Source organism: Peromyscus leucopus, chromosome 5 (genome assembly GCF_004664715.2).
Source record: "Peromyscus leucopus breed LL Stock chromosome 5, UCI_PerLeu_2.1, whole genome shotgun sequence".
Lineage (NCBI taxonomy): Eukaryota > Metazoa > Chordata > Mammalia > Rodentia > Cricetidae > Peromyscus > Peromyscus leucopus.
Window position 1 is genome coordinate 75,864,522 of NC_051067.1, and position 25,313 is coordinate 75,889,834.

A 25,313-nucleotide genomic window follows, 5' to 3' on the forward strand; every position below is an offset into this window, starting at 1 on the left:
ACTAGCAGCAGGATGTAACCAAAAGGGTACTCAGAGGAATAAAATCTGGCAGATGGATGTGTTTTACTTTGCAGAATTTGGAAAACTAGAATATGTACATCACACCATTGATACCTATTTGGGATCTTAATGGGCAACTGCTCTGAGTTCTGAAAAGGCTGATTCTGTAATCATGCATTTGCTAGAAGTTATGGTCATCATGGGTATACCTGCACAAATTAAAACTGACAATGCTCTAGCATATGTCTCTGGTAAAACAAAACCTTTTTTTTTTTTTTTTGCTTATTACAATATAAAGCACATTACAGGTATACCACACAATCCTATAGGCCAAGCAGCCATAGAAAGATCAAATTGAACTCTAAAGGATATGCTAAATAAACAGAAAGGAGTAACAAAAAAAACCCAGAAGTAGATTACATAATGCTTTGTTAACTTTGAATTTTCTCAATTCTAATGAGAAAGGAACAACAACTGCAGAGAGACATTGGATAATAGAAAGAACTACAGAATTAAATCAGCCTATATACTTTAAGGATGTGCTGACCTCAGAATGGAAACCAGGATATGTGTTACATTGGGAACAAGGTTTTGTTTTTGTTTATACAGGAGAAGATAAGCTGTGGGTACCATCAAAATTGATAGAGATTTGATTTGAACAAGAGAGACCTCTTAATTAAAAGAAGTAAGTGATAGTTCATTAACCAGCATGACCATTCAATTTAAATTAACTTATACCACTAACAGATTCTTTTCATTTGGTCAGATATAACTTGCCAAAATGGAACCTCCCCAAAGTTAGGCTTGGGAAAGGTTTTTGTTTTTGTCTTTCAGGAGAATGAAGGCTAAGGAATTAAGAACACTGGACAAATGAGACATCTAAAGAAAAAGAACAAATCATCCAGAAAAAAATGGTCCAAGAAAAAGAGTAAATTGACCTACTGGCATATCACATATAAACTTTCCTAAGTCTTCCTAAATGTTTGTTTCTGCTCTTCTCTAAAGACATTTAACACAAATGGTCTTTATGTAGTCCCAGTTCAATTAAAAATTAAAGCTGACTTTGGAGTTGGAGAATGGCTCTCTCCTTCTCTAAACCCAAGCATGCTTTAAAAGAAAATGCAAAATCTCTATATCATGTCAGAAGAGCCATCTGATATGGGACAGAAGAAAATTAAAATTAAGGGACTATTCTATCGCCACTAATCCCCTAATTCTTTGGTTCTATTTTGATTTTTTAAAACTTTTCTTAAGGTATGAATTTTATATCAAAATTCATAAGATATATATATATATATATATTAAGCTTTTGTTATGATATTAATGGTCCTATAGAGTACTAATTAATTCTAGAAAAAAGGCTTCCTCTAGCTGCCTATACATGTTTTCGTGTTTGATTCTCTATCAGTTTTCTGCAGGGAATCATGACTAGGCCTAACAGCAAATTTGAAGTCTCCATAAAGATGATGGGGCCCCATAACAACAATTCCATAAGGACAATGATAATACCACTAAGCTGACAAACACCACCCAAAGATTGGCTTTGGACTACAAACTTCTCAGAACAATTTTGAGATGGCTAGCTGAGATGATCCAGCCTCACAGACTACTCGAGCAAGGACTTTGGATAAGCCCTGCACTTTTGCATTATGCAGAGACTGGACAACAAATGATGCAGCTACCTCTCCTAGAACTTGAAAATTAACTCAAAATTTTCTTTTCAGGATCCCCTAAAGATGCCTTTGCCCCTAAACAGCAGGAAGTAATTTTAAGAACACAACGCCCACATTCCCAAAACTTTTTGGTTTTTCAATGGGTTTTGGATAATTGTCATTGTTTAGGATAGTTGGTTACAAGTTTTTATTGTTACTTGTCAGTAAAAAAGCTAAAGAAAGGAGATTATATTTAAGGTTGTTTGAAAAAAAGAAAAAGAAAAAGGAGGATATAGATAAGAGGTTGATTATTTAATCTACTCTGATAAAAAAGATATAGAGATGATAGAATAAAGGGTAGATTTAAAAAATTTTTTTTAGATTTCTTTATTTTATTTATGAGTGCTCTATATGCATGTACACCTTTATGCCAGAAGAGGGCATCAGCTCTTACTACAGGTGGTTGTGAGCCACAATTGTGGTTGCTGGGAATTGAACTCAGGACCTTTAAAAGAGCAGCCAGTGCTCTTAACCTCTGAGCCATCTCTCCTGCCCAGAGTAGACTATTGAATCTACTCTGAAAAGAAAAAAGAGACTATATATATATATATATATATATATATATATATATATATATATATATATATATATACATATATATGTAGATTATTGAATCTACTTTTAAAAGGCAACTACTAGTTTTAAATATTTTACATTGGATTGGATTTTTGTATATTGTATACAAATTAGTATATTGATACCAATTTGAGATTGATTTTGTTAGAATATATTGTACATATATTTCTAATCTTGCTCAAGGTATTGTACCTATACAGTTCATTTAACAATGTAATGCAATTTGCTAATCCTTGAAAGTTATTATTACCAACTAATTAGGATATAAAGAAATGAACGTTAGTAATGGAACTTATAGTCATATTAGGTATGTTTTCAGGTCAAGCAGAGATATATTTTAGATAGACAGGTCATCTTCAAACCCTTCAGAGATCTACAGAATATGGCATTTAAGATGTTTTAATAACATAGTTTTTTTTTTTTTTTTATGACTATGAGACATGTCTGCTCCTGGCAGAACCAATCTACTTCAGAGAAAATGATGGGCATTGAAGAAAATCCTTATGGAGTTTACTTTCTTTGTGGCACAAGTTAGCCACTGGGCAAGAAAGTGCCCTCACATCAACTGCTGACAATATGTTGTCCAAAATGGACGAACAGGACACAAAAGAAAGGACTGCTTATCTTTACCAAGACAAGGTAGGAAAAATCTTTAGAAAATCCTGCTTCACAAATGAGTCTGTCAGATATGCTAAGCCTATAGGCCAAAGATGATGCCCCAAAGTGCAGAGAAACCTCGGGTGACTGTTCAGGCAGCTGGCTCTTTCTGTCACAACTCACATTTTTTTGGAAGTTGCTTGTTTGCACTTCCTGTTTTACTAGGTAATATTATTTCCTTCTCCAGTCTCTGAGGGAGTTGAAGATTAGAAAGTTATAGTTTTCCTTGTTAAGAAATTCAGAAAAGAAACTCACTAGAGGTGTTAAGTGTATAAGTTTGAAAGACATCAAAAGATAGTTTTTCATTGGTAATATAAGTTAGGATAGAAAGTGAATTAGGCACATTTTGGACTCACAAAAATAGGATAGATAGTGAAGTATTTTCTCTGAATTTGTCAAATGCAAATAGACTAGACATAGTTGATGTATTTATTGCCCGTATATATTGTATATAGTTATTGTACTTATTGTGTATAGTTTCCTTATATTAGTTATAACTTTATTTTTTTATTTTAGACAAAATAGGGGAGATGTGGTGATGTATTGTGTCCCCAATATATTGTATACCCTAATAAAGTTTATCTGAGGATCAGAGGAAAAAGCCAGCCACTATAGTAAACATAGAGGTCAGGCAATGGTAGCACATGCATTTTGCTGCGGGCCGCAGGAATATCATAAGAACTCAGCTGGTTATGGCAAAGTCACTACCTGGAGGGATCAGGGAATTCCTCCAGAGGAAGCCAAATCCCAAGGAGTTTTTGGTGTTACTTGGCTTGTTATATATCAGCTGTATTCTGTTATGAAAATCATGTGTGCCTTCATAGTTTTCTCAATTGATTTTTCCCTAAGAAGAGCTAACAATGTGGACTGATCACTCTCTAGACATACACATTCCAGGCATTTGGAGAACAGCCTCAGGAAAGGCTTTCTCTGGAATCAGATATCTCCCCTAGCCACTTTCAAGGACTAAAGGAGACATCACCCAGGTGGTCACCCAATTTCCGAGGATTAACAGTGATAACAACCCACAGGCGAGTCTCTTGACTTAAGGTAAATTCCACAAGGGGACACCGCCTAGGTCAGGTAGACATTAAGTAATAGCTTTACACAATTTAGCTCAGACCCCTCCTTTCTTACAGCCTTACTAACTTTATAGACCTCTAACTACTTACCTAACCACTTCTAGGAATATTTAGATAAACTTCTGTGCTAACAGCTATGCTCAGCCAGAACTCCCAGTTCAAGCCTCCCTGTAATTATCATTATTGGTAGCATCCGGCCAGGTCCATCACCGGATGGAGGAAAGTACCTTATCAGAGATACCTCTGTACTCTCTAAGAACAGACTTAAGCATCCAGGCTACCTGTTTGAGAAGGCCTGGCGGATGTGCCGATTAAGCCTTACTTCCTCTTTTCCCAAACCTTACCACCAATTCCAGATCTCCCTTTAACTATCACCAGAGGCATCTAGCTGTACACAGGTTGCCTAGTGACTGAGCACACTTTCCCCCACCCTGCAGAAAAATGACAGATAGCTTGGACAGACAGGAGCTACAGGAAAAAAGAAGACAGTTTTACTTCTCCCATTGACGTAGCAACTTACATATTCTTAACACTTTCTACCAACCACGTTTAAGATTATAGTTGTGCACATAAGAACCCTCTTCTTAGATATTACCTGAATTTAGCCTTTAGTTAATTCATTTCCCCATTGGTCACTTCCCTTTGGGGTTGCAAGTGATAATTAACGGTTATTGCCTCCCTGTGTGATTCTTATCACCCCTCCATTTGACCCTGGAAGCCTGGTTTTGCACTGCTAAGGGAATACTGCTTGTAAGTGTATATATACCAGGACTCCCAGGGCACGAGAAGACAGAGAAGAGAAAAGAGAATGGAAGTACTAGATGGGTAAGAACTTGAGAGGAATGAACTGAGATGGGGAAGAACTAGATTGAAGGGCTAGAAGAGAGGACTAGAGAAACGAGATGGAAGATGAGGAAGAGCCAGATGGGGAAGAACAAGATGAGGAAGAGCCAGATGAGAGAGAAGGAGACGGGAGAGGAGCTGATAGGGGAAAGAACTAGATAGATGAGAACCTAGAAGGGACAAAACTAGATGAAGGAATTAAGATAGAACTTAGAGGGGATCGCAGACAAGTGTAGAGAGAAATCAGGCTAAAGATGACCTAAATATGAGAGCAGAATATAAGCTTATAACTGTCACAGAATAATAAAGTATATGGACTAAGGAGTTTCGTGTACATAGATTCATTTCTTCTCATCAAAGGTTAATTATCAGCTGGTTGTAGATTCTTCCCGGACCCTGGGAGGGGACTATTGAGGGGCTGGACCCCCATAGTCCCCGATAGCATTTAATCCTATCATTCAGGAGGCAGAGATCTGTCTGGATCTCTATGAGTTCAAGGCCACACTGGGAACAGACCCAGGTTGGTGGTACATACCTTTAATCTTAGCACTAACCATAAAGATCTGAAGGTCTGCACAGACAGACAAAAAGTGATAGAGCTGGGCAGGAAGAGGAAGTGATGTAGCTGGGCAGAGAGAGGAAATGAGATGGCTGAACAGAAAGGCATATAGGTGTGGGTATACAGGAAGTAGGTCTCTTTGGAGGCTGAGGTGTCAGTGAGGTGAGGTTGACTGTGGCTTTTTCCTATTTCTCTGATCTCTCAGTTTTTCACCCCCTTTCCTGGCTCTGGGCTTTTATTAATAAGACCGTTTAGCAATTCATGCTAAAATTACCCTCAATGTTTTCCCTGCCTTTTAATTCTTAACCTGTCAGGGAAAATGAACCCCTCTAGACTCCTAGACTGTTATCAGTCTCACTAAATTGCTCTGACCAACGTGAATTTACTTTATCGCCATGTTGGCCTCAAATTTTTGATTCTCTAGCCTCGACTTTCTGAGTGGCTAGGATCACAGGCCTGTGCCTCAAGATCCTGCAACAATTTTCTCCTGTTTCATCCCTTCCTTTCTTCATGTATGTACATGTGCTATGTCAGGTCCCCTGGAACTGGAGTGACAGAGAGTTGTCAGCTGCCATGTGGGTGCTGGGAACTGAAGCCAGGTCCTCTGCAAGAGCAGCCAATACTCTTAACCAAGGAACCATTTCTCCATCTTCTTTCTTGTTTGGGGTGGATACTGGGGGTGAAACCTAGGGTTTCCAAATGCTAGGCAACCATTGTTCTCTCTAAACTACATCTCCAGCTCATGCCTTTGTATCCTGTAGTGGGTCTGTGAATGTCTGTGCAATCTGCAGCACATAGCATCCGCGTCTGATCGCATCTGAATGACTGTAGAGTGCTGGGGTGACCAAGGCAACCTCAAGTTAACCATTTCCCTGTTTTAATCTTTTAGATCTGTTTTCTATGTGTGCATGTTTTGCCTGCATGCATGTAGGTGCACCATGTGTGTGCTGGTGCCAGGGCAGATGTGAAAAGGGGATCAGATTCCCGAACTAGTTACAAATACTCGTGACCACCATGTAAATATGAGACACTGAACCTGGGTCCTCTGCAATAGTAGCAAGTGCTCTTAACCACCAGAGCCAACTTTCCAGCCCCCCAATGGTTCCTCTTCCAAAAAAAGAAAAGAAAAGAAAGTTGTGTTTGTTCACTGTGTGCGCACACACACTTTTGCATACCAAGCCACTCCTGGAGAAGTCAGAGGAGGTCAGTTCACTCTTTCCACTATAAACATCCCAAGGACTGAACCCAGCCCGTCAGGCTTGGTAGGAACTTTCTTTACCTGCTAAGCTATTCCAGTGGCCCTCTTTTTTCTACCAGTACTGTGCATCGAACTTCAAGGCCTGCCAAACACTAAACAGGCACTTCCTCATTGGTTTACAGCCCCGACCTGTAGCAGTCTCTCAGGCCTTCGCACAACTGACTCCATGATGGCAGTACCATTCAGGCACTTAGATATAACATAAACCCAGCACATAGGCAACACCACCTGCCAAAAATAAACACAAAGACCCAATCCATCAAAGTGCACAGTTCTTCTCTAAATGAACTAACCTTGTTTTTTGGCTCCTGTTTTTGTTAACTGAAGTACGTCAAGCCAGGATATGGTTTTTGTGTTTAGAAGCTCACCCTGAGAAAGGCTCAGGGCCACAGTGGGATCCTGAAACTCCGCTAATAAAGACTTCCTATTGGTTTAAACCCATGTTCAAGGAGTCTTCTCTGGCAGTGCTGAGTTGTGACTGTTTCTAGGTCTCTGTTGACTGTGAGTGGCTGTGTACAGATGTAAACTCTGTGAATGGAAGTATTTGTGACACCTTTCCTCCTTCCTCCCTTTCCTTCTTTCCATCTTGGAAGTCAAACTCAGCACCTTGAACAGGTATAGCAGGCATCCTACCAGTGAACTGCAATCTCAGCGCAGTCTATGTAGTTTAAAACATTTCTTTTTTTTTTTTATTTTTTTATTTTCCAGAGCTGAGGATCAAACCCAGGACCTTGTGCTTGCTAGGCAAGCGCTCTACCACTGAGCTAAATCCCCAACCCCTAAAACATTTCTTAAAAGATTACTTTATAGCTGGGTGTGGAGGTAGAGGGGTGTGGTGGAAGAGGCCAGCCTGGTCTACAGAGTGAGTTCCAGGACAGCCAAGGCTACACAGAGAAACCTTGTCTTGACAAAAAAAAAAAAAAAAAAAAAAAAAAAAAAAAAAAAAAAAAAAAAAAAAAAGGAAAGAAAAAAGAAAAAAGAAAGAAAGAAAAGGGAAAAAGAAAAAAATGTATGTGTGTGTTTTGCTTGCATGTATGTATGTGCACATGTTGCGTGTGCCTGTTGCTTGCTGAAACCAGAAGGCTGTATCCCCTGGAACTGTAGTTACAGATGGCTTGCGCCCCCATGTGGATGGATGCTTCCAATCCTCTGCTAAAGTGCAAGTGTTCTTTTTTTCCCCCCCACATATGTAAAATCAAAGAGCCTTTATTTTCAAACTCTGAGTTTGATCCCTCGGTCTGTCCAATGCAGAGGTGAGATCAGAGAGCCCAGAGCCCAGGCAGGATAGTGTTTTTATTATAGCAGAGGTTGGGGTGAGGAGATTTCCAGGATTCGGAACCCTGATTGGCTGACATTTGTCTAGGGGTATCTGTAAAACAAAAATAGGTGTGTGCTATACTCAGGGATATTTGGCTACCTTATCTAATGGTTGGAATGTTTGGGATGTTAGGTACTTCCCCATCCCTGGGTGGTGTCAGCTTATGACTTTCCTGGATCTGGGTGTTGCCATGGCAAGTGTTCTTAACCTCAGAGGCCTCCAGCCTCCCTGCTTTCCCACTGCCCAGAGTTTCTCTGTGTAGCCTTGGCTGTCCTGGAACTCCCTCTTTAGACCAGGCTGGAACTCACAGATCTGCCTGTGTCCACCTCCCAAATACAGGGATTAAAGGCATTTGCCACCATGCCAGGCTTGCCTCCAGCCCTCTTGATGGTTCTTTCTTGTCTACATAATTAATTGTAAGTTTGTATTCTCTGTTACTATGTATCTGGCAGTACTGACCGTGTTTTAGTTTTAGTTTTGTTGTTGTTGTTTTGTTTTATTAAAGTGGTTACCCAAATCCCCTCTCTTTATTAATGCCAGAACTGAAGCAGGAAACCAGGATCATCAAGGCACCGAGCACTTGAGTGCAATTTGCAGGACAAGGCTCAGTTGTTTTTTTTTTTTTTTTTTTTTTTTTTTTGAGACAAAGTTTCTTTGTGAAGCTTTGGAGCCTGTCCTGGAACTTACTCTGTAAACCATGCTTGCCTTGAACTCAGAGATCCACCTTCCTCTGTCTCCTGAGTGCTGGGATTAAAGGCTAAAGGTATATGCCCCCATGCCCGGCTGACAAGGCTTGCTGGGGGATCTTTCTGTATGCTGTGAAGCAGCTGAGGGATCAAAGGACCAGGTTGGACTTATGGCTACAGGGTCTGACACTGGAGCTCACTGATTGACTAGACTGGCTGTCCAGTGAGCTCCAGGGATCCTCCTGTCTCCAGCTCTCTATCACTGGTGACACCTGGCTTTCATGTGGGTGCTAGGGATCTGAACTTCTCTGTAGCCCAGGCTGGCCTCCAAGTCACAGAGATCTGCCTGCCTCTGCCTCCTGAGTGTTGGGATTAAAGGTGTGTGCCGCCCCTGCCAGCCTGAACTTGGGTCTTTATGACCAGCAAGCACTTTACTAGCTGTGCCACACGCCCAGGTCCCTGTCATATGCATCAACACTTCATTCTTTTTTATTTCTAGATACTACTCCCTGAGTACAGGGAGTGTTCTTGTCTACCATTTACCTGTCCACGGACATTCAGACATCTCTTTCTCTTGGTGGCTAAACAGTACTTGTTATTGATTCTCTGGGAGATAGACCTAGGGGTGGAATGGCTGGTTTTTTGTTTGTTTTTGAGAAAGTCTCATATATTTCAGGCTAGCCTTGAACTCACTATGTAGCTGAGGTTGATCTTGAACTTTTGACCCTCCTGCAGCCATCTCCTGTGTGTTAGGATTACATGCTCAATTTATTCAGTACTGAAGATACCCAGGGCTTCATTGTTGTCAGCTGTAGATGGAGTTTCTGTGCAGCCAGCAGCTCCCAAATAAACACACAGAGGCTTAATATTAATTATAAATGCTTGGCCAATAGCTCAGTCTTGTTACTATTTTATGTTAACCCTTATTTCTTATCTATGCTTTGCCACATGGCTTGGTACCTTTTCTCAGTATGGCATGTCCATTTTGCTTCTCTTTGTGTCTGCTGGCGATTCCAGACTCCACCCTTCTCCTTCCCAGCATTTTCTTTATTTAACCAATCACAGCAACATATATTCACACAGTGTAAAGGGATATTCCACAGGCAGCAACCATTCTATTAACTGAGCCATATCTGAAACCTTCATGTTTCTTTTTGTGTCTGAGGCTGTCTCTGTTTCATGGGGTTATGTGACTTTAATCATTTAATAAATTTAATAATTGTAGTGACACCATTTGAGAATTCGCATGAGTCTGCTTGGCGTGGCCAGACTATAAGTGGAGATGCATAGCTGTGCGATGCCTTCCCAACAGTCACTGTCATTATGAATTCTGTCTGCAGACTCACCTGACTGCACCATCAACTGTTAGACAAAGCCAAGACCAACAGAAGAACCATTTATCTAACACTTACAACGTGTCGGGTGTTGTAATTAATCTGCAGATGACTTACAGGTGTATGGGAAAGCAGGCTGTGGTGGCTCTTACCTACTTAAGGAGGCGCTGGCAGGATCATGAATTCTAGGCTAGCCTGGCTACACAGTGAGCTTCTTACATGAACTTTTCCTGAGAAGTCAACAAGTACTTACTCACCCCAGTCTGGGCACCAACAGCAGAATTTCCTCCCTCTGTGAAGGAAGGTCACAAGTTCCAAGCTTGAGGCTGATAATACTTGTTGTGCACCAAGTAGAGTGTGCTACAACAGAGAGTCCTGGGACATGGAGGCCTATCTCAAAAAAACAATATTAGCTCAGAGTGGTGGTGCACGCCTTTAATCCCAGCACTCGGGAGGCAGAGGCAGGTGGGGCTCTGTGAGTTCGAGGCCAGCCTGGTCTACATAGTGAGTTCCAGGACAGCCAGGGCTGTTACACAGAGAAACCCTGTCTCAAACACACACACACACACACACACACACAAAAAAAAAAACCAAAAAAACAAAACAAAACAGTATTACTAAAGTATATGAATGGATGTGTGGACATGTGTGTTTTCATTTATTTTATTATTATTATTGGATTTTTGAGACAGGGTTTCTTTGTGTAGCTTTGGCTGTTTTAGAACTAGCTCTGTAGACCAGGCTGGCCTCAAACTCAAGAGGTCAGCCTGCCTCTGCCTCCCGAGTGCTGGAATTAAAGGCGTGTGCTATCATGCCTAGCTAGATGCCATTTCCTAGTGGATCTGATGTCCCTTGGGGATACCAGGCATGATGGTGTATGTGTGACCATATGGTAAAAGAATGGAGGTATGAGAATTGCCAGCCCTCCACCATGGGGGCCATAAACCAACCAGCAGCTGGGCCCAGTCAGGATCGAGGTCTCTTGAGTGGCATACTGACTGTTGCTTCATCTAATGGTTCTATCCCACTCAGAGGACCCTACCACACTGCAGGGTTCATAACCACTCCCTTCAGCTCCAGTGAGCATCCAGTGAGGGTCCTCAGTGTCCAAGGGTGGACTGATTTGAGGGGCTCCCTCCTGCTAAATGGCTCAGACTAAACACAACTTAAGCAATTCAAAGCCAAGATAATGTGTGGCCCCACCCCCATCCCTTCTGCTCTAGGCGGGATAGAGCTATGGCTGCTCTGGGCCCCCTACCTGATAGCACTGGAAAACATCTGCTTTCTCTGATAATGCCTGAGAGAGAGCTGGTGCCAAGTCCCGCCATTAGCACCGTTGGTGCTGTGTGTTGGGGAGGGCAAAGGGGTGTAGTATCCCAGAGGGGGGTCAAAGGCTCCCAAGATCCTTCCCAAGAAATCTGTCCTTCCTGGTGCACACCTTCCCCAAGGAGAGAGCTGAGACCAGGCCAGAGAGGCCTCTCATTTCTCTGGGGGGTGAGTGGGAATCAGGCTCTTACTGTTCACCTGAACCCCAAAACTTTGGAGCCCCTCACTTTGACTTCTGACTTAGTTTACATACAGGATTGGTTTTCAGGGACCAGTTCCCAAAAAGGCCAAAGTGAGGTCTGTCCCCTTGAAAGTGACACACACACATCACCACCACCACCCTGCCTTGCCTGCCTTTCTTATCAGGGAAGACAGCCAATCAGACGAGGGCAGACAGGAGCCCTCCAAGGAGCCCTCCAAGCCTCATAGCCCATGAGGCAGAAGAGGGAGAAGAGGCCTGAGGCCCAGGGTGGACACCAGCCAGCCATGGCCGCAGCTGAGACTGCCTTACCCTCCATCAGTACACTGACCACCCTGGGCCAGTTCCTGGACCCCCAAGAGGACTTCCTCAAGGTGGGGCCAATGGGGGGCAGGTGGTCTTGCTGTGACCTAGGGCATAGTGCTTGGGGGCTGGGCTTCCCTCTTACTTTAGTATCCTCCTCTGCTTGAGGTTTTTTTTTTTTTTTTTTGGGGGGGGAGGGTTGCCTGAGCCTGGCTAGGGTGCTGTTCTAGGGGTCTGAGATCAAGATGAGGCCCATTTCTGTAATTGGAAGCTGAGTTCTGAGCTCAATGCCTTAAGAGTCTAGGCTCAGAGAGACAAAGTCCCAGATAGGTGTGTCCTGGGATTTCCAGACTTTGAGATTTAATCTTGTTGGGAGATGTGAACAGGCAGAGAAGGAAGGCTAGGGGAAACGGAGCCAAGGCTGCCCCTTTGCCTCCCGTTCTGAACTCTGCAACCCTTTCCCCCATCCTGAATGCTCTTCGTGGTAAGTGTCTTATCTATGTCTAGCCAGACCTAATGGGCTTGTCTGGAGCTGAGAAGGGGGTTAGGGGAACAGTGTCGGGGAAGTGATAGGCATGCAAACCCCTCGAACCAACCTGCCCCAACGGTGTTTCCAGCCGGGCCTGCATCAGGCCCAGGTACCGGGTGCCTACCATTCAAGCAGTGCGCTCCCTCCCGCAGTGGTGGCACCCTGACGAGACACAGGATTTGGGCCCGGGTCCCCCGGATCTCATGGGGCCATCCCTTCACGTGAGTGTGAAATCGCAGGCCCCTCCCGGACAGGACGAGGACGATGAGCGGGATGTGACCTGTGCCTGGGATCCGGATCTTTTCCTTACCAACTTCCCAGGTCCCGAGCCGCCAGCCACTCCCCGGACCTGTGCTCTGGCGCCCAGCGGGGGCCCGGTGGCACAGTACGCACCGCCCGAGGCTCTGGGCGTCTATGCAGGTGGCCCAGGGTTGGTGGCCGGGTCTTTAGGTTCCGAAGAGCACTCGGGCTGGGCGCACTCCGCCCCGCGAACCCCAGCCCCTGAGCCCTTCGTGGCCCCTGACCTGGCCCCGGGATCCGCGCCCAAGGCACAGCCAGCATTCTCCGATCCGCCAGCGGGCTCCGCCGGCGGTTTCTTCCCGCGGGCTGGGCTGGCGGTGCCCGCGGCCCCCAGCGCCCCCTATGGGCTGCTGTCAGGGTACCCCGCCCTGTACCCCGCGCCACAGTACCAAGGGCATTTTCAGCTCTTTCGCGGGCTCACAGCGCCGTCTGCGGGCCCCGCCGCGCCCCCTTCCTTCCTGAATTGTCTGGGACCCGGTGCGGTGGCACAGAACTGGGGGCCACAGCGCTCGCGGGAGACGCAGGCTTGTCGCCGGGAGCCGCACCGCCCAAGCGCAGCCGGCGAGTTTTGGCACGAAAGAGGCAAGCGGCACACACCTGCGGGCACCCGGGCTGCGGGAAGAGCTACACCAAGAGCTCGCATCTGAAGGCGCACCTGCGCACGCACACAGGTAAGGGCGGAGCCGAGCGGGTGGGGGCAGACCCGGGAGCCGGAAGCGAGCGAAGGTGGGGGGGTCAGGGGGTGTCAGAGGCGTGGCTAAAAGTGACCCCAGAGCTAGGGGCCTGCAGTGGGCCCCTGAGACACTGGCTAAAGCCTATAGGGGCAATTCTAGACCCAAATGGGGCCGGGCGAATCCCAGCACTCAGGAGGGAGAGGCAGGTGGGTATCAGTCACTTGTAGACTAACCTGGTCTATTATAGCGAAGTCCAGCAGCCGGGGCTACGTAGTAATATCCTTTCTCAATAACAAACAGATAGGTAGATAGATAGATGATAGATAGATAGATAGATAGATAGATAGATAGATAGATAGATAGATAGATGGACCTGGGGAACATTCGGGTCTTCAGGGTTAGAAGCTGACGTGTGTGACCTGGGTTAGACATGGGCTGAGGAGCAGAAAGCAGGATGAGAGTGTAGCAAGAGGGAGGGAACTAGAGGGGCGACTCCCGAGGAGGGTACTAGCTTGGAATGCCAGAACTCAGGGTCTAGTCAGTTTTCACAGGATGCTCTGAATAGACGCGTCTGGGATCTGGAGGTAGAATCATTTCCACGGGCAACTGATGGAGGTCCCAGACATAAAGCAGGCCAGAAAAAAAGAAAGAAATGCTGGGAGACCGGTGACAGGAAGAGAAACCAGGTGGTAACAGGAGCGGAAGACAGCTGTGGGCCTCCGGAGCGTGGCAGGGCACACACCAGGTGTATGAAGGGGAAAGGAGAATCACTAGAGACAGGGCGTTGGACACCGGGGGGACCCTGAGGGCCTGGACAAGTTCAGGGGCGAGACTGGACACGAGCAGGAGGCTCTGCCAGTGCGTGGGGCAGCTGGAAGGCTGAGAACAAAGAACGACGGTGCAGCCACGTAAGGTCTCTGGCAGAGAACGAGAACTTAGGAAGTGGGATATGAGACCGGAAATGAGAAAACCGCAGGACCGCAGCTGCAGGTACAGGAAAGGGTCAGGGTCACAGAGGGCAGGACTGTGTGCTCTTCTTCAACTGCGCGAGCTAGTTAAGTCACCTAAGGCCTGGCTCTACCGCATCAAGTGTGCAAATTGGAGCTGGACGATTTGTATGGTGGTACTCACAACTCCCTGTCCTTCAGGAGAGAAACCTTATGCCTGCTCCTGGGATGGCTGCGGCTGGAGGTTCGCTCGCTCTGACGAGCTGACGCGCCACTACCGGAAACACACCGGCCAGCGACCCTTCTGCTGCGGACTCTGCCCACGTGCTTTTTCGCGCTCTGACCACTTAGCTTTGCACATGAAGCGCCACCTGTGAGCTCCGATCCTGCACAGGGACTGGGAATGAAATGAGTGGATCCAAAGATTGTCTTCCAAAGGATGGGCCATTTTTGGACATATAGCCCTACAGACCTACCCAGATCAAGAACTGACCCAAAGGAGCCCTCGAGAGGATGCTCACACTTCCTCAGGGAGACACACAAAAAACATCGCCCCACAGACCCAGCAAGACAGACTACCAAATAAATCAACTCAGATGGACCCTTAGACCTGTGCGGGAGTTACCCTGAGTCTTGGAGGTGGAGTGGGGTGAGGCTTCCCAGGGTCTAGAAGGGGCCCTCACACTATCAGCTGGGACTGTCATGGGTACTATAAAATTCTCCCATAGAAAACCAGTGTCGGCCTCACTGTAACATGGGGCTGGGAATTAGGAGGAGCATTGAGCCTCCAGTAGGTGATACACTATCTGTACACACTCACCTCCTAAATCTCCTAAAACTCATCCATTTCTGACGACACCCCCACACAGTGCCATCTTTGTAGACCTTCTCCTCCATCACGATCAGTCTACACAATCCTGTCACCTGTTGTCAACATTCACACTGCCATCCGCCTCTTCCCCACCCCATCCCCCTGTTTTTCCCTTAAGATAGGATCTTGCTGGGCGTGGTGCTGCACACCTTTAGTCCCAGCACTCGGGAGGCAGAGTCAGGTGGATCTCTGTGAATTTGAGGCCAGTCTAGTCTACAGAGTGAGTTCCAGGACAGGCTCAAAAAAAATGATAGGATCTTACTATGTGCCCTGGTTGGCCTAAAACTCTGTAGACCAGGTTGGCATCAAACTCAAAGAGATCACCCTATCATCTTGCCTCTGCCTCCTGAGTGCTGGTTTTAAAAGTGTGGGTGCCCATGCCTGTCTATTTCCTCTTTAGAAGCCCCAGCCAAAGCAGGCCATAGAGGAAGTTCAGGCCTGTAAGCCTAGCTGTTTAGAAGGCTGGAGCAGGAGTATTCCAAGTTCAAGACATGCCTGTACAGAATAAGTTCATCCTGGGCAATCTAGACAGTTTCTTCACCTCTGTGTGTGTCTCTCTGTCTCTGTCTCTCTCTCTGAGACAGGGTTTCTCTGTGTAGCTCTGACTGTCCTGGAACTTGCTCTGTAGATCAAGCTGGCCTCAAACTCAGAGATCCACTTGCTCTGCCTCCCAAGTGTTTGTTTTTTGTTTATTTTTATTTATTTATTTATTTATTTATTTATTTATTTATTTATTTATTTTGTCTTCATGACTCAAAAAGTAAAAACAAAACAAAAGGCTGAGCATGGTGGTAACGTGCCTTTTAATCTCAGTACTTGGGAGGCAGAGCCAGGTGAATCTGAATTTGAGGCTAGTCAGAGCTACATAATATAGAGACTCTGTCTTTAAAAAAGGTGCGTGGGAGAGGGAGGAGAGTGGGAAGCAGGTCCAGGTCTTTAGTTCCAGCATTCGGGAGGCAGATGGATTTCTTGAGCTGGAGGCCAGCCTGGTCTACATAGGGAGTTCCAGACCAGCCAGGGCTATGGTGCTACAGGTCGGTAATCCCAAAATTTGGGAGGTGGAAGCAGGAGGATCAGGTGGTAAGTACTGAGGAACACAGCCAATCTCTGTGTGTTAGAGTGCTCAGCAGTCCCCGGATTCCTGCCTTGCCACAGCCCCACGTGAGTGTCCACAGTGAGCCCCACAGTCAGTGTCACAGGGAGACAAGAAAATGTGCAGAATGGACAGAGGACGCAGAAAGCAATGTGCCTAAGCAAGCAGGGGTGACCCAGCTGCCTGTGGCGGCCCATTCACACTGGGAATCCCAGCACTCAGGAGGCGGAGACAGGAGGATGGTAAGTTAGAGGTTAGTCTGGGCCACAGAGTGAAAGCCTGTCAAAAACAAAGGCAGAGGCAGGAGTGGTGACTGGAGGGATGGCTCAGTGGTTAAAGCACTTGCTGCTCTTCCAGAGGCCCTGAGTTCAGGTCCAGCACCCACATAGTGCTTTCAACTACCTGTAACTCTAGGGCCAGGGATCTAACATCTATGAGCATCTGCCCAGCCTGCATATGGTATACATATAAGCTCACAAGGGCCCACACAGATCCGCATAAATGAAATTTTAAAAGCTGGAAGCATAGTTCATATTTGTAATCCCAACACTCACTCAGGAGGCTGAACGAGAGCTGAGCGTTCCAGGCCAGCCTGAGCTACAATGAGACCTGCCTCAAAAAAAGGAGTGCCAATAAGATGACTCAGCCTGTGAAGGTGCCTGACATCAAGCTTGATCCCCAAATCCCATACGGCGGAATGGGGAACTCCCACAGATTGTCCTCCACTTGCGTGCCCTGTTATGTGCCCACACACTTACACGTATGTACAATGTGGTCGAGCATCTCTGTGATTTGAGCACTTGGGTGGTAGAGGCAGGAAGATCAGGAGTTCAAGGGTCAACCACAGTGTTAAAAGGTCAAAGAAGGAATCAGAAAACTGTCAGAGGGGGAAAAAAGGACAGGACAGGGGTGATTGGTGCATGCATTTAAAACAAACTTTCCAGAAGTAGAGGCAGAAGGGGGGGCAGATCCCTATGCGTTCATAGTAAAGTCCTGTCTCAAAAAAAACAAAATATAAATAAAAATAAAAACAAAACAAAAAGAGAAAGGGAAAGAAGAATTGGGTCTGCCCAGGTACGCAAATGATACACACAGACAGAGATACCTACCTCACAAAATGTGCCTGAGTTGTAGAGCGGAAATGGGGGAAATTATTTTCAGAAATTGGAGAGCCTTAGAGGAATCATCTGACAGCCCATGCCTAGGGGCGGGGCGTGTCCGTGGGTGGAGCCAATCCGGAGCTGAGTCGCCAGAAGCAGGAGGGCGGGGTCCGCGGGAGGGACCGCACCAAAGGAAGCCCCGCCTCCGGCGCTCTAGGGCCTCCGGGCCTCGTGGGCGTCGCCCTGAAAGCCCCGACCCCGGCCGGTCTCAGCGGACTTCAGGGGGAAGTGAGTCTGGGCCTCGTGACCCGGCCATCCTGGGTCTTTGCTCAGATTCCGTCGCGGTCGCCTCATGGCAGCGCCGAGCTCGCTGCTGCTGGCCGCGCTGCTCTGGGTCCCTGCCGAAGCCCTGAGCTGCTATGGAGACTCCGGGCGGCCGGTGGACTGGTGAGCGAGTAGCTGCCGGACTGTCCCCCTCCGGCTGCGTGGGCACCGGCGCGGGCACTGGGGTGGAAGCGCTTTTCGGCTCAGATCCCTTCCCTCCCCCCACCTCCTGTCTTTCCTGACCTCCAGGTTCGTGGTATACAAGCTGCCAGCTCACAGCGGGTCTGGGGATAGTTCATGGGAGGGTTTGAAGTATAAATACATGGACCAGAGCTCCGAGGGTTGGCGCGACGGTGTGGGGTACATCAACAGTTCAGAGGGAGCCGTGGGCCGCAGCCTGCTGCCGTTGTACCGAGACAACTCCAGCCAGGTGACTGGGTGCTGTGGAAACCTGGGCTGGGTCACTGTGGTGGGTCCCACGGGGAAGGGAGGATAGTTAATGTCGCCTCTCTGCATTCTCCCAGCTGGCCTTTCTACTCTACAACGACCAGCCTCCTAAATCCAGCTCAGCTTGGGACTCTTCCAGCCGTGGGCATGCAAAGGGTGAGGCTTGGACTGGTGGCCGTGGAGCTGCCCCGAATTTCTTGTCAATTTACCCAAACCAACCTTTGACTTGCATGAAGGGTGGGGGATGTGCCCCATCGAACCCTTGGCCTCGGTTTTCTGCCTGTACCTGAGACTCCAGCCACCTTAGACCGCGCAGCTGGTTGCAGGTGAGCTGGCTTGAGGGGCAGCTTTCAGCAGCTTCTCTGACCTCCCTCTTCTGGTTCAGGTGTTCTGCTCCTCGACCAAGAAGGGGGCTTCTGGCTGATCCACAGTGTGCCACGCTTCCCACCCCCTGCATCCTCTGGTGCATACAGCTGGCCTCCTAATGCTCAAACCTATGGCCAGACCCTACTCTGTGTGTCCTTTCCCTTCACCCAGTTTCTCAAGATTGGTGAGTAGAATCGTTGAGGTGGTTTACGTCTCAACTGCTTGGAACAGCCAGTCTCATATTTTCCTCACCTTGTCTTCCAGGCAGGCAGCTAACCTATACCTATCCTCTGGTCTATGACCACAAGCTGGAAGGCATCTTTGCCCAGAAATTACCTGACCTCCAGGAGGTGATCAAGGGCCACCATGTCCTCCATGAGCCCTGGAATAACAGTGTAGCACTCACTTCACAAGCAGGGGCCTCCTTCTGGAGCTTTGCCAAATCTGGAAAATTTGGAGATGGTGAGTCCCGGTGTTGAGGGTAAAGAGCACTTTCTTTGTAGAGGGAGGTCCCTGATATCCCCAAGCCTGAGGGCCAGTCACATTTAGAGCACAGACGTCTTTGGGATTCATATTACAGTAACAGCCATGAGTAGCTAGCAGCCAGCAGGCCGGCTGGGCAGACGGTCCATATCTGTAATCCCAGCTCTATGGAGGCTAAGCCAAGAGTTCGAGATCGGCCAGCAGACCTAGATCCAAATACTGGTTTCTGGGTGGGCAATGTGATATGACCTGATCCTGTCTGCTCATCTGAAACACTAGGATATTGATGCTTCCCTTAGAGGGCTGTGAAATCGTTTGATAAGGACTGCTTTTTTTTTTTTGAGACAGGGTCTCAATGTGTATCTCTGATTGGTCTGGAACTCACAGAGATCCACCTGTCTCTACCTCCTGAGTTCTGATTTTTAAAGGCTTGGGCCACCATGCCCAGCCTATTTTTTTTTTGTTTTGAGGTAAGTTCTCACTGTACATTGCAGGCTAGACGCCATCTGAGATCCTCTTGTTCCGACTTTCTGAGTGTTAGAATTGCAGATGTGACCTGACGTATTGATAAGGGCTAAAAGGTTCACGTCACTCTAAAAACAGACAGTTGAGCTCCCGGGAGGAACTGGCCTGAGGAACCTGCAGTGACCTCCTCCCCTGCTCTTTCCTCCCTCTGCAGACTTGTACTCGGGCTGGTTGGCGGCAGCCCTCGACACCAACCTACAGGTCCAGTTCTGGCCAAATTCTAATGGCACCCTGTCTTCCAACTGCTCCGGGACCCATGAGGTTCTTGATGTGGCTCAGACAGGCTTTCCTGGCCCGTCTGCACCAAGTTTCAGTGCTACAAAAGACCACTCCAAATGGTGTGTGGCCCCCCAAGGGCCCTGGGCCTGTGTGGGTGACATGAATCGGAACCAGGGAGAGATGCACCGAGGTGGGGGCACACTGTGTACCCAGATGCCTTCCTTTTGGAAGGCCTTCCAGTCCCTGGTGAAGGCCTGTAAGCCCTGTAGCAAGGACAGCTGACCAAAAGCACAGCAGAGCAAGAACTAAGACTCAGGGACTGGCTGGGTGAGGTGCTTCTCACCTTTAATCCCAGCACTGGGAGGCAGAGGCAGGTGGATCTCTGTGAGTTTGAGGCTAGCCTGGTCTACAAAATGAGTTCCAGGACAGCCAGGAGTACGCAGAGAAACCTGCCTCAAGCTTGAACTTGGATTTGTTTTGGGAGTTGGTTTGTTGGTGGGTTGAACCCTAGGGCCTGCCACAGATACACAAACTGCTGAACTACACTCTCCGCCCTGGCTCTGAATCTGAATACCAGTTCAGCCCCTTCCTAACTGGAGACCTTCATAGTGCCTTAACCTCTCTGGCTTTCAAATGATCTGCAACATGGTGTCACAACACATGTCTCTAGAGGCTGTCAATAAAAGTTACCTTTTTCTCCAGACACTAAGACACAGAACAGTGGCTGCCCTAAGCTGTTATGTGAGGAACTGGCAGTGGATGGGACTCAGGAAGGCTTGACTTCCCACTTGTACCAAGCACGGGCGCTTGTTCAGGGAGGAAATGGGAGCCCCAGAAATCTCAGGCGGCACGGGCACTTTATTTATATGTGTACATATGTATACAGGCATCTGTACATCCTGTACATCATACAGGACCAGAGGCCTGCTCCGCTAGGGGCCTAGAGGTGCGGGGCTGGGTGCTCCACTTTTGGTTAGGCCTGCGGAAGTCACAGCTTCAGCAGGACATCGGGAGTTCAACGCTGCTTCAGGTTTGGTGCCCGGGACCGCAAGGGAAGCAGGTGGGGCCGGAGGGGCTGCACTGCGGGACACATTCTTGGCTGGGACTTGGGTTGGAGTCTGGGGGTCGGGAGAGAGCTTGGGGGAAGCTGACTTGGAGCGAGGTCCGCTTAGTGTGGTCCGCTCTTCCACCTCCTCCAGCACCCAACGCTCTCGGCCCCTCGGCGCATCAGGCACTAGAGGCACCTGGGTGACAGGTTCCTTCGATCCCTTGGAGTCTGTGCCCAGAGGCTGGGGTGTCTGGGTTTTGACCCCTGGCCGGGCAGGCTCTACAACGATGGGCACCGGGGGTGTGCCTGCCTCACCGGAGCTACAGCGCCGGCCTGTCTCATGCTCCTGAACTGGGCTTAGCGCCGCCTTGGCCAAAGCCCTGGCCACCCCACCCGGGCCATCCTCAGTCTGCACGCTTTGGTGCCTCGTGCAGCCCAAGTCACGCTCCAGGGTCCGGCTCCCGGGGGTTGTCGCGCGAGGCGGGGTGCAAGCCTCTGCACCTCCCGGGGACTCCTCCTTGCTTGACACCATTGGCCTCGGGGCACCCTCAGGTAGCAACGGGTCCGAGCCCAAGCTCAGGGGCGATTCCTGGCGGCCCAGGCGTCGCACGGGGACCTGCCGGGTCGTCCCAGGACCCTCGATGGGAGGTGTCTCGCCATCGGACTCGGCGAGGCTGTGTAGCGCCAGTTCACCATGGAAGTCCTTGCGGAAATCCGGGTGGCCCACTTCGAGGCTGTGTTTGCGCAGCGCGCCCTTCTTGTCTGAGCCCAGCGAAGCCCCCAGCTTCTCCGCTGACTGCACGCGCTTGAGTAGCGGCGAGCGCGGTGGCTCTGCGCTCTTGGGGCGCGGGCGCACAACAGGAGGCGACGAGTGCAATTTGGCTGGGAAGCTCTGTGTGGTGTGCGAGCTGCCCACAGTGTGGCCTGGCAGCGGCGGTGGCGACGCCTGCGTCGGGGATGGCGTGTGCGCCAGCGGTGACAGCGGGATGTTGCCGGCCGATTTGCAGCGTGCAGAGCGGTACTGACGGTGTAGCTTCGGTGACAGCCCGTGCAGAGTGCTGGGCCGGATGTGGTGCGACGCCGATGACGCGGGGGAGTTGGGCGTGCTGGAAGCTGGGGAGCTACTCTGTGACGAGGCGCCTGCAGGCCAGAGAAGGTGCAAGCATTCTGAGCACCACGGTGCCCTAGTCCCCTACCCCGCGCAGGCGCAGAACCTACCTAGGTAGGCGGAGTCAGGCGTGGAGCGATAGCTATGCGTGGGCGAGCGTGCCGGTAGTCCGTGCGTGGGCGAACCGGGAAGACTGTCGCTGGACGACAAGGACCGGTTCAGAGAGGACAGCGATCGGCTAGTGTGCAGCAGGTTTGACTGTTTCGTGATCTTCCGGAAGAGGGAGCTACGCTTCTTGCTGGGGGATAAATACCGAAGGGTCACCTCTCCTTAACTCGGGAACTCTGAGTCTTCCCGCACGACTGCACGACAGCCCAGTAAGCATGCGCCCGTTCCAGCACTCCCTTTTTCCTACACCCATCTATCAAGACAGCAGTCTTGACTCAATCCTGGATGGTCATGCCCACTGTTTTCTGGCCAGGTAGACTCCAAGCCAGAAATCCCGTCCAAACAAGCCGGGCCCCTTCTGGCCCCTCCCACAATCTAGCCACGCCCCTTTGCACTCAACCCACTTACTGGATTAATTTGCTTCCTTCACTCAAACCCTCACTCAGGTCAGGACCAAACCCAGGCATCAAAACTGCCCCCACCCCGACAGGATCGCTATGTAGCCCTGGCTGTCCTGAAACTCACTATGTAGACCAGGCTGGCTTCCAACTCACAGAGCTCTGCCTGCCTTGCAGAGTTGGGATTAAAGGCGTGTGCCACAGCGAGCTGTCAAAACTGTTCTTTTTGGAGCTGGAGAGACGGCTCAGCAGTTAAGAACAGTGGCTGGTCTTCCAGAGGGCCAGGGCTGGATTCCCAGCACCCACGTGGCATCTAACAACCACCTGTAACTCTAGTTCCAGAGGAATCTGGCATCCTCTTCTGGCCTCCTTAGGCACCAGGTATACACGTGGTACACATAAATAGAAGCCATCAAAACCCTAATACAAGTTTAAAAAAATCTAATACAAAACAAAATTGTTCTCTTGGGGCTGGATGGATGGGTCAGTGGTTAGGAGGATATATTGCCCTCACAGAGGACCTGAGCACCTCTGTTGGACAGCTAGCTCATAATTTCTGTGATCCCAGCTTCCAGAGAGATCTACCCAGTGCCCTCTTGTGGCCTCCACGGCAGCTGCACTCATATTCACAGACACAAACCTATACAGAATTAAGATAAAATCTTTTTAAATTTTAAATAAATAAATAAACTTTTCTCTTGGATCTGGGGAAGCGGCTCCGTGGTATGAAGACCTCTGTGGTATGCACACACACACATACATATCAACACTTCTGGCAACACTCTTAGCTCTTCCAATGTCCGAGAGAAGAAATTAGTCCTGCCCCATAATATAACCACATTTCCAAATACCCACACTATGTTAGTCCTATATGAGTATATGGCCTAGTGACCTCATAGGTGAGTTGTGTAAATTCACTCTGATATTCACCGAAGGAAACCGTATAAGTAAAGATGAATTTTTAGTAACACTCCTCCATCACTAAATAATGCCTGATTGTGTTTCTTTTTTTTCCCTTACTATATGGGCCCACACTGACCTTTAACATCCAGAGATCCTCTTGCCTCAGCCTCCCAAGAGCTGGAATTACAGGGGTGCCCCCACCAGATAGTCTGCTTAATGGTATTCCAGGTGGCTCAGCCTTTTTTCCCCCCTGAGACAGGGTTTGTCTGTGTAACAACTCTAGCTGTCCGGAAACTAGTATTTTTGTTTTTTGAACCAGCATCTCTCTACATAGCCCTGGCTGTCCTGGTACTCACTATATAGACCAGGCTGGCCTTGAACGTAGAGATCTGCCTGTCTCTGCCACCACACTGTCTGAATCTTGGGGATTGGGAACTGCTGGAATTAAAGGCATGCACCCCCTTGCCCAGCCAGTAGTAATCCCAGCTCCTCCCAAGTCCTGTTGAAACAGGTCTAACCTGCTCAAGGGCTAACCCACATGCTTTATTTTAAATAGTCTCCTTCCCTGGATCCCCCACTTTCCCAGCCTGGGTTTGGTCCTCATCTTTGCTTCCCTCCCACTGCTTACCCTTCTGTTCCGCTCTAGTCCCACCCATTGTTAGGAGGATAAACTACTTATGGTCCCGCCCACCTCTCTTGGCCATCTTTAGCAGAAGGCCTCTTGTTCCTACGAGCCATTTTGGCCTTGTAGCTGCTGCGCCTGGCCGGCCCGATGCGGATGGAGGTGTTTTCGAAGGGTGTGGTGGTCACAGCTACTTTGTTGCCACTCTGGGAGAAGGGAGGAAAAGCCATGCATTAGAGGCTGCTGGGTCCTGTTCCACCGTCCACCCATGGAGGCCCCTTCCTTACACTCACCTTCAGGATCAGCTCCACCACCTCAGGGTGCACCATACCGTGCACCGGCTCACCGTTCACATGGGTGATGAGGTCCCCAGCACAGAGCCCTGCCTCTTGGGCTGGACCTCCTTCCTCCACGTGCTGGAAGAGGGAAAACCCACAGGGGCATGATTGAGGGGTCGAAAAGAAAGAAAGCTCCACATTTTTTGCATTGGCTCTTTGTGAAATAGTCATTATTCCCCATTGCTTAGAGGAAGAAACTGGGGCTAGAGAGCTGAGCGAAAGAGAGAAGTCTCACTTAGACTACACTGCCTTTCACCCCAAGCTCCCTTCCCGGCAGCCCAGCCCACGAAACTCACCCAAACAATATGGTGCACACTGTAGACATCTGAGTCGCCCATATAGACGCGGATGGCGCGCAGTGTGAACCCGTATTTCTTGCCTGAGCGTTGAATGGTGATGGGGGAACGGAGTCCGCTGACGGCTGGTGAGTAGTCCCGGCTGGGTGAGGAGTCCCGTGAGGATGGATTGGAGGAGAGCGATCGAGGGGACATGGGACTAGCCAGGGGTGAGCCTCCATGTGGGTCCACTGCAGACACAAAACTATGGTCAGAGATGAGGACAGACTCACGCTGCTATCCCGGGAGCTGTGACCCCTTCCAAGTCCCAGCCCCACAGCCAGCTCTCCATTCTGCCATCCTGACAGCAAACAGCCACAGACAGGGAAAGCCCACCTGCCCCACCACACTACCGGGAGCCCCTTCCCTGGTGGGCGGGGCCAGCGTCACCTGCAGGAATCATGACCGACAAGGCAGTAGCTGACGCTGACTTGATAACCTTGCCCCCAGTTCTAGAAGGTCGCTTCTCCACAGCAAGATCCCCAGAAAGCTGCTGGTGCCTTGCCCTTCGCAAAACCAGGTCATTGGTGGCCCTAGGGCCTGATGGGTCTCCATCCTTGGAGGGTGGGCACGGGTCACCTGGGTGTGAGCGCTCCGCTGCCATAGAGGGTAAGAGCGGTCAGGCTAGGGACTTTTCACACACGATTCCTATTCCTTAAACT

At 48.9% G+C, this 25,313-nt stretch overlaps 3 protein-coding genes across 4 annotated transcripts in view; 2 read left to right on the forward strand and 1 right to left on the reverse strand.

Moving 5' to 3' along the window:
* The first annotated feature begins 11,734 nt into the window (after positions 1–11,734).
* Klf1 (Kruppel like factor 1) lies at positions 11,735–15,038 on the forward strand. Its single transcript, XM_028862241.2, is given in 4 exon segments — positions 11,735–11,924; positions 12,535–13,165; positions 13,168–13,353; positions 14,505–15,038. Coding segments are annotated over 4 exon segments (1,134 nt in total). The 5' UTR covers positions 11,735–11,783; the 3' UTR covers positions 14,681–15,038.
* A 2,517-nt stretch (positions 15,039–17,555) lies between these two features.
* On the forward strand, positions 17,556–20,449 carry Dnase2 (deoxyribonuclease 2, lysosomal). Its single transcript, XM_028862222.2, has 6 exons — positions 17,556–17,814; positions 17,941–18,121; positions 18,216–18,294; positions 18,524–18,688; positions 18,769–18,966; positions 19,667–20,449. Exons 1-6 carry the CDS (start codon positions 17,720–17,722, stop codon positions 20,011–20,013), a joined length of 1,065 nt encoding a protein of 354 aa, XP_028718055.1. The 5' UTR covers positions 17,556–17,719; the 3' UTR covers positions 20,014–20,449.
* A 120-nt stretch (positions 20,450–20,569) lies between these two features.
* The window catches only part of Mast1 (microtubule associated serine/threonine kinase 1), a 33,241-nt gene continuing 28,497 nt past the window's right edge, over positions 20,570–25,313 (reverse strand). For both annotated transcript variants that reach the window (XM_028862220.2, XM_028862219.2), the window contains 6 exons: positions 25,042–25,248; positions 24,613–24,842; positions 24,272–24,394; positions 24,048–24,184; positions 21,998–22,185; positions 20,570–21,919 (listed from right to left, as the gene is read on the reverse strand). In XM_028862220.2, coding sequence (XP_028718053.1) covers positions 20,664–21,919; positions 21,998–22,185; positions 24,048–24,184; positions 24,272–24,394; positions 24,613–24,842; positions 25,042–25,248 — 2,141 coding nt within the window. In that variant the 3' untranslated portion in view covers positions 20,570–20,663. The remainder of the gene's footprint in view (positions 21,920–21,997; positions 22,186–24,047; positions 24,185–24,271; positions 24,395–24,612; positions 24,843–25,041; positions 25,249–25,313) is intronic.

What these genes read in the sequence shown, in the direction of transcription:
- Dnase2 (XM_028862222.2), top strand. Translation starts at nt 17,720, where the DNA reads ATGGCAGCGCCGAGCTCGCTGCTGCTGGCCGCGCTGCTCTGGGTCCCT. An exon ending in TCCGGGCGGCCGGTGGACTG is followed by an intron (nt 17,815 to 17,940) that starts GTGAGCGAGTAG and finishes CCTGACCTCCAG; the next exon opens with GTTCGTGGTATACAAGCTGC. An exon ending in ATCTGGAAAATTTGGAGATG is followed by an intron (nt 18,967 to 19,666) that starts GTGAGTCCCGGT and finishes CTCCCTCTGCAG; the next exon opens with ACTTGTACTCGGGCTGGTTG.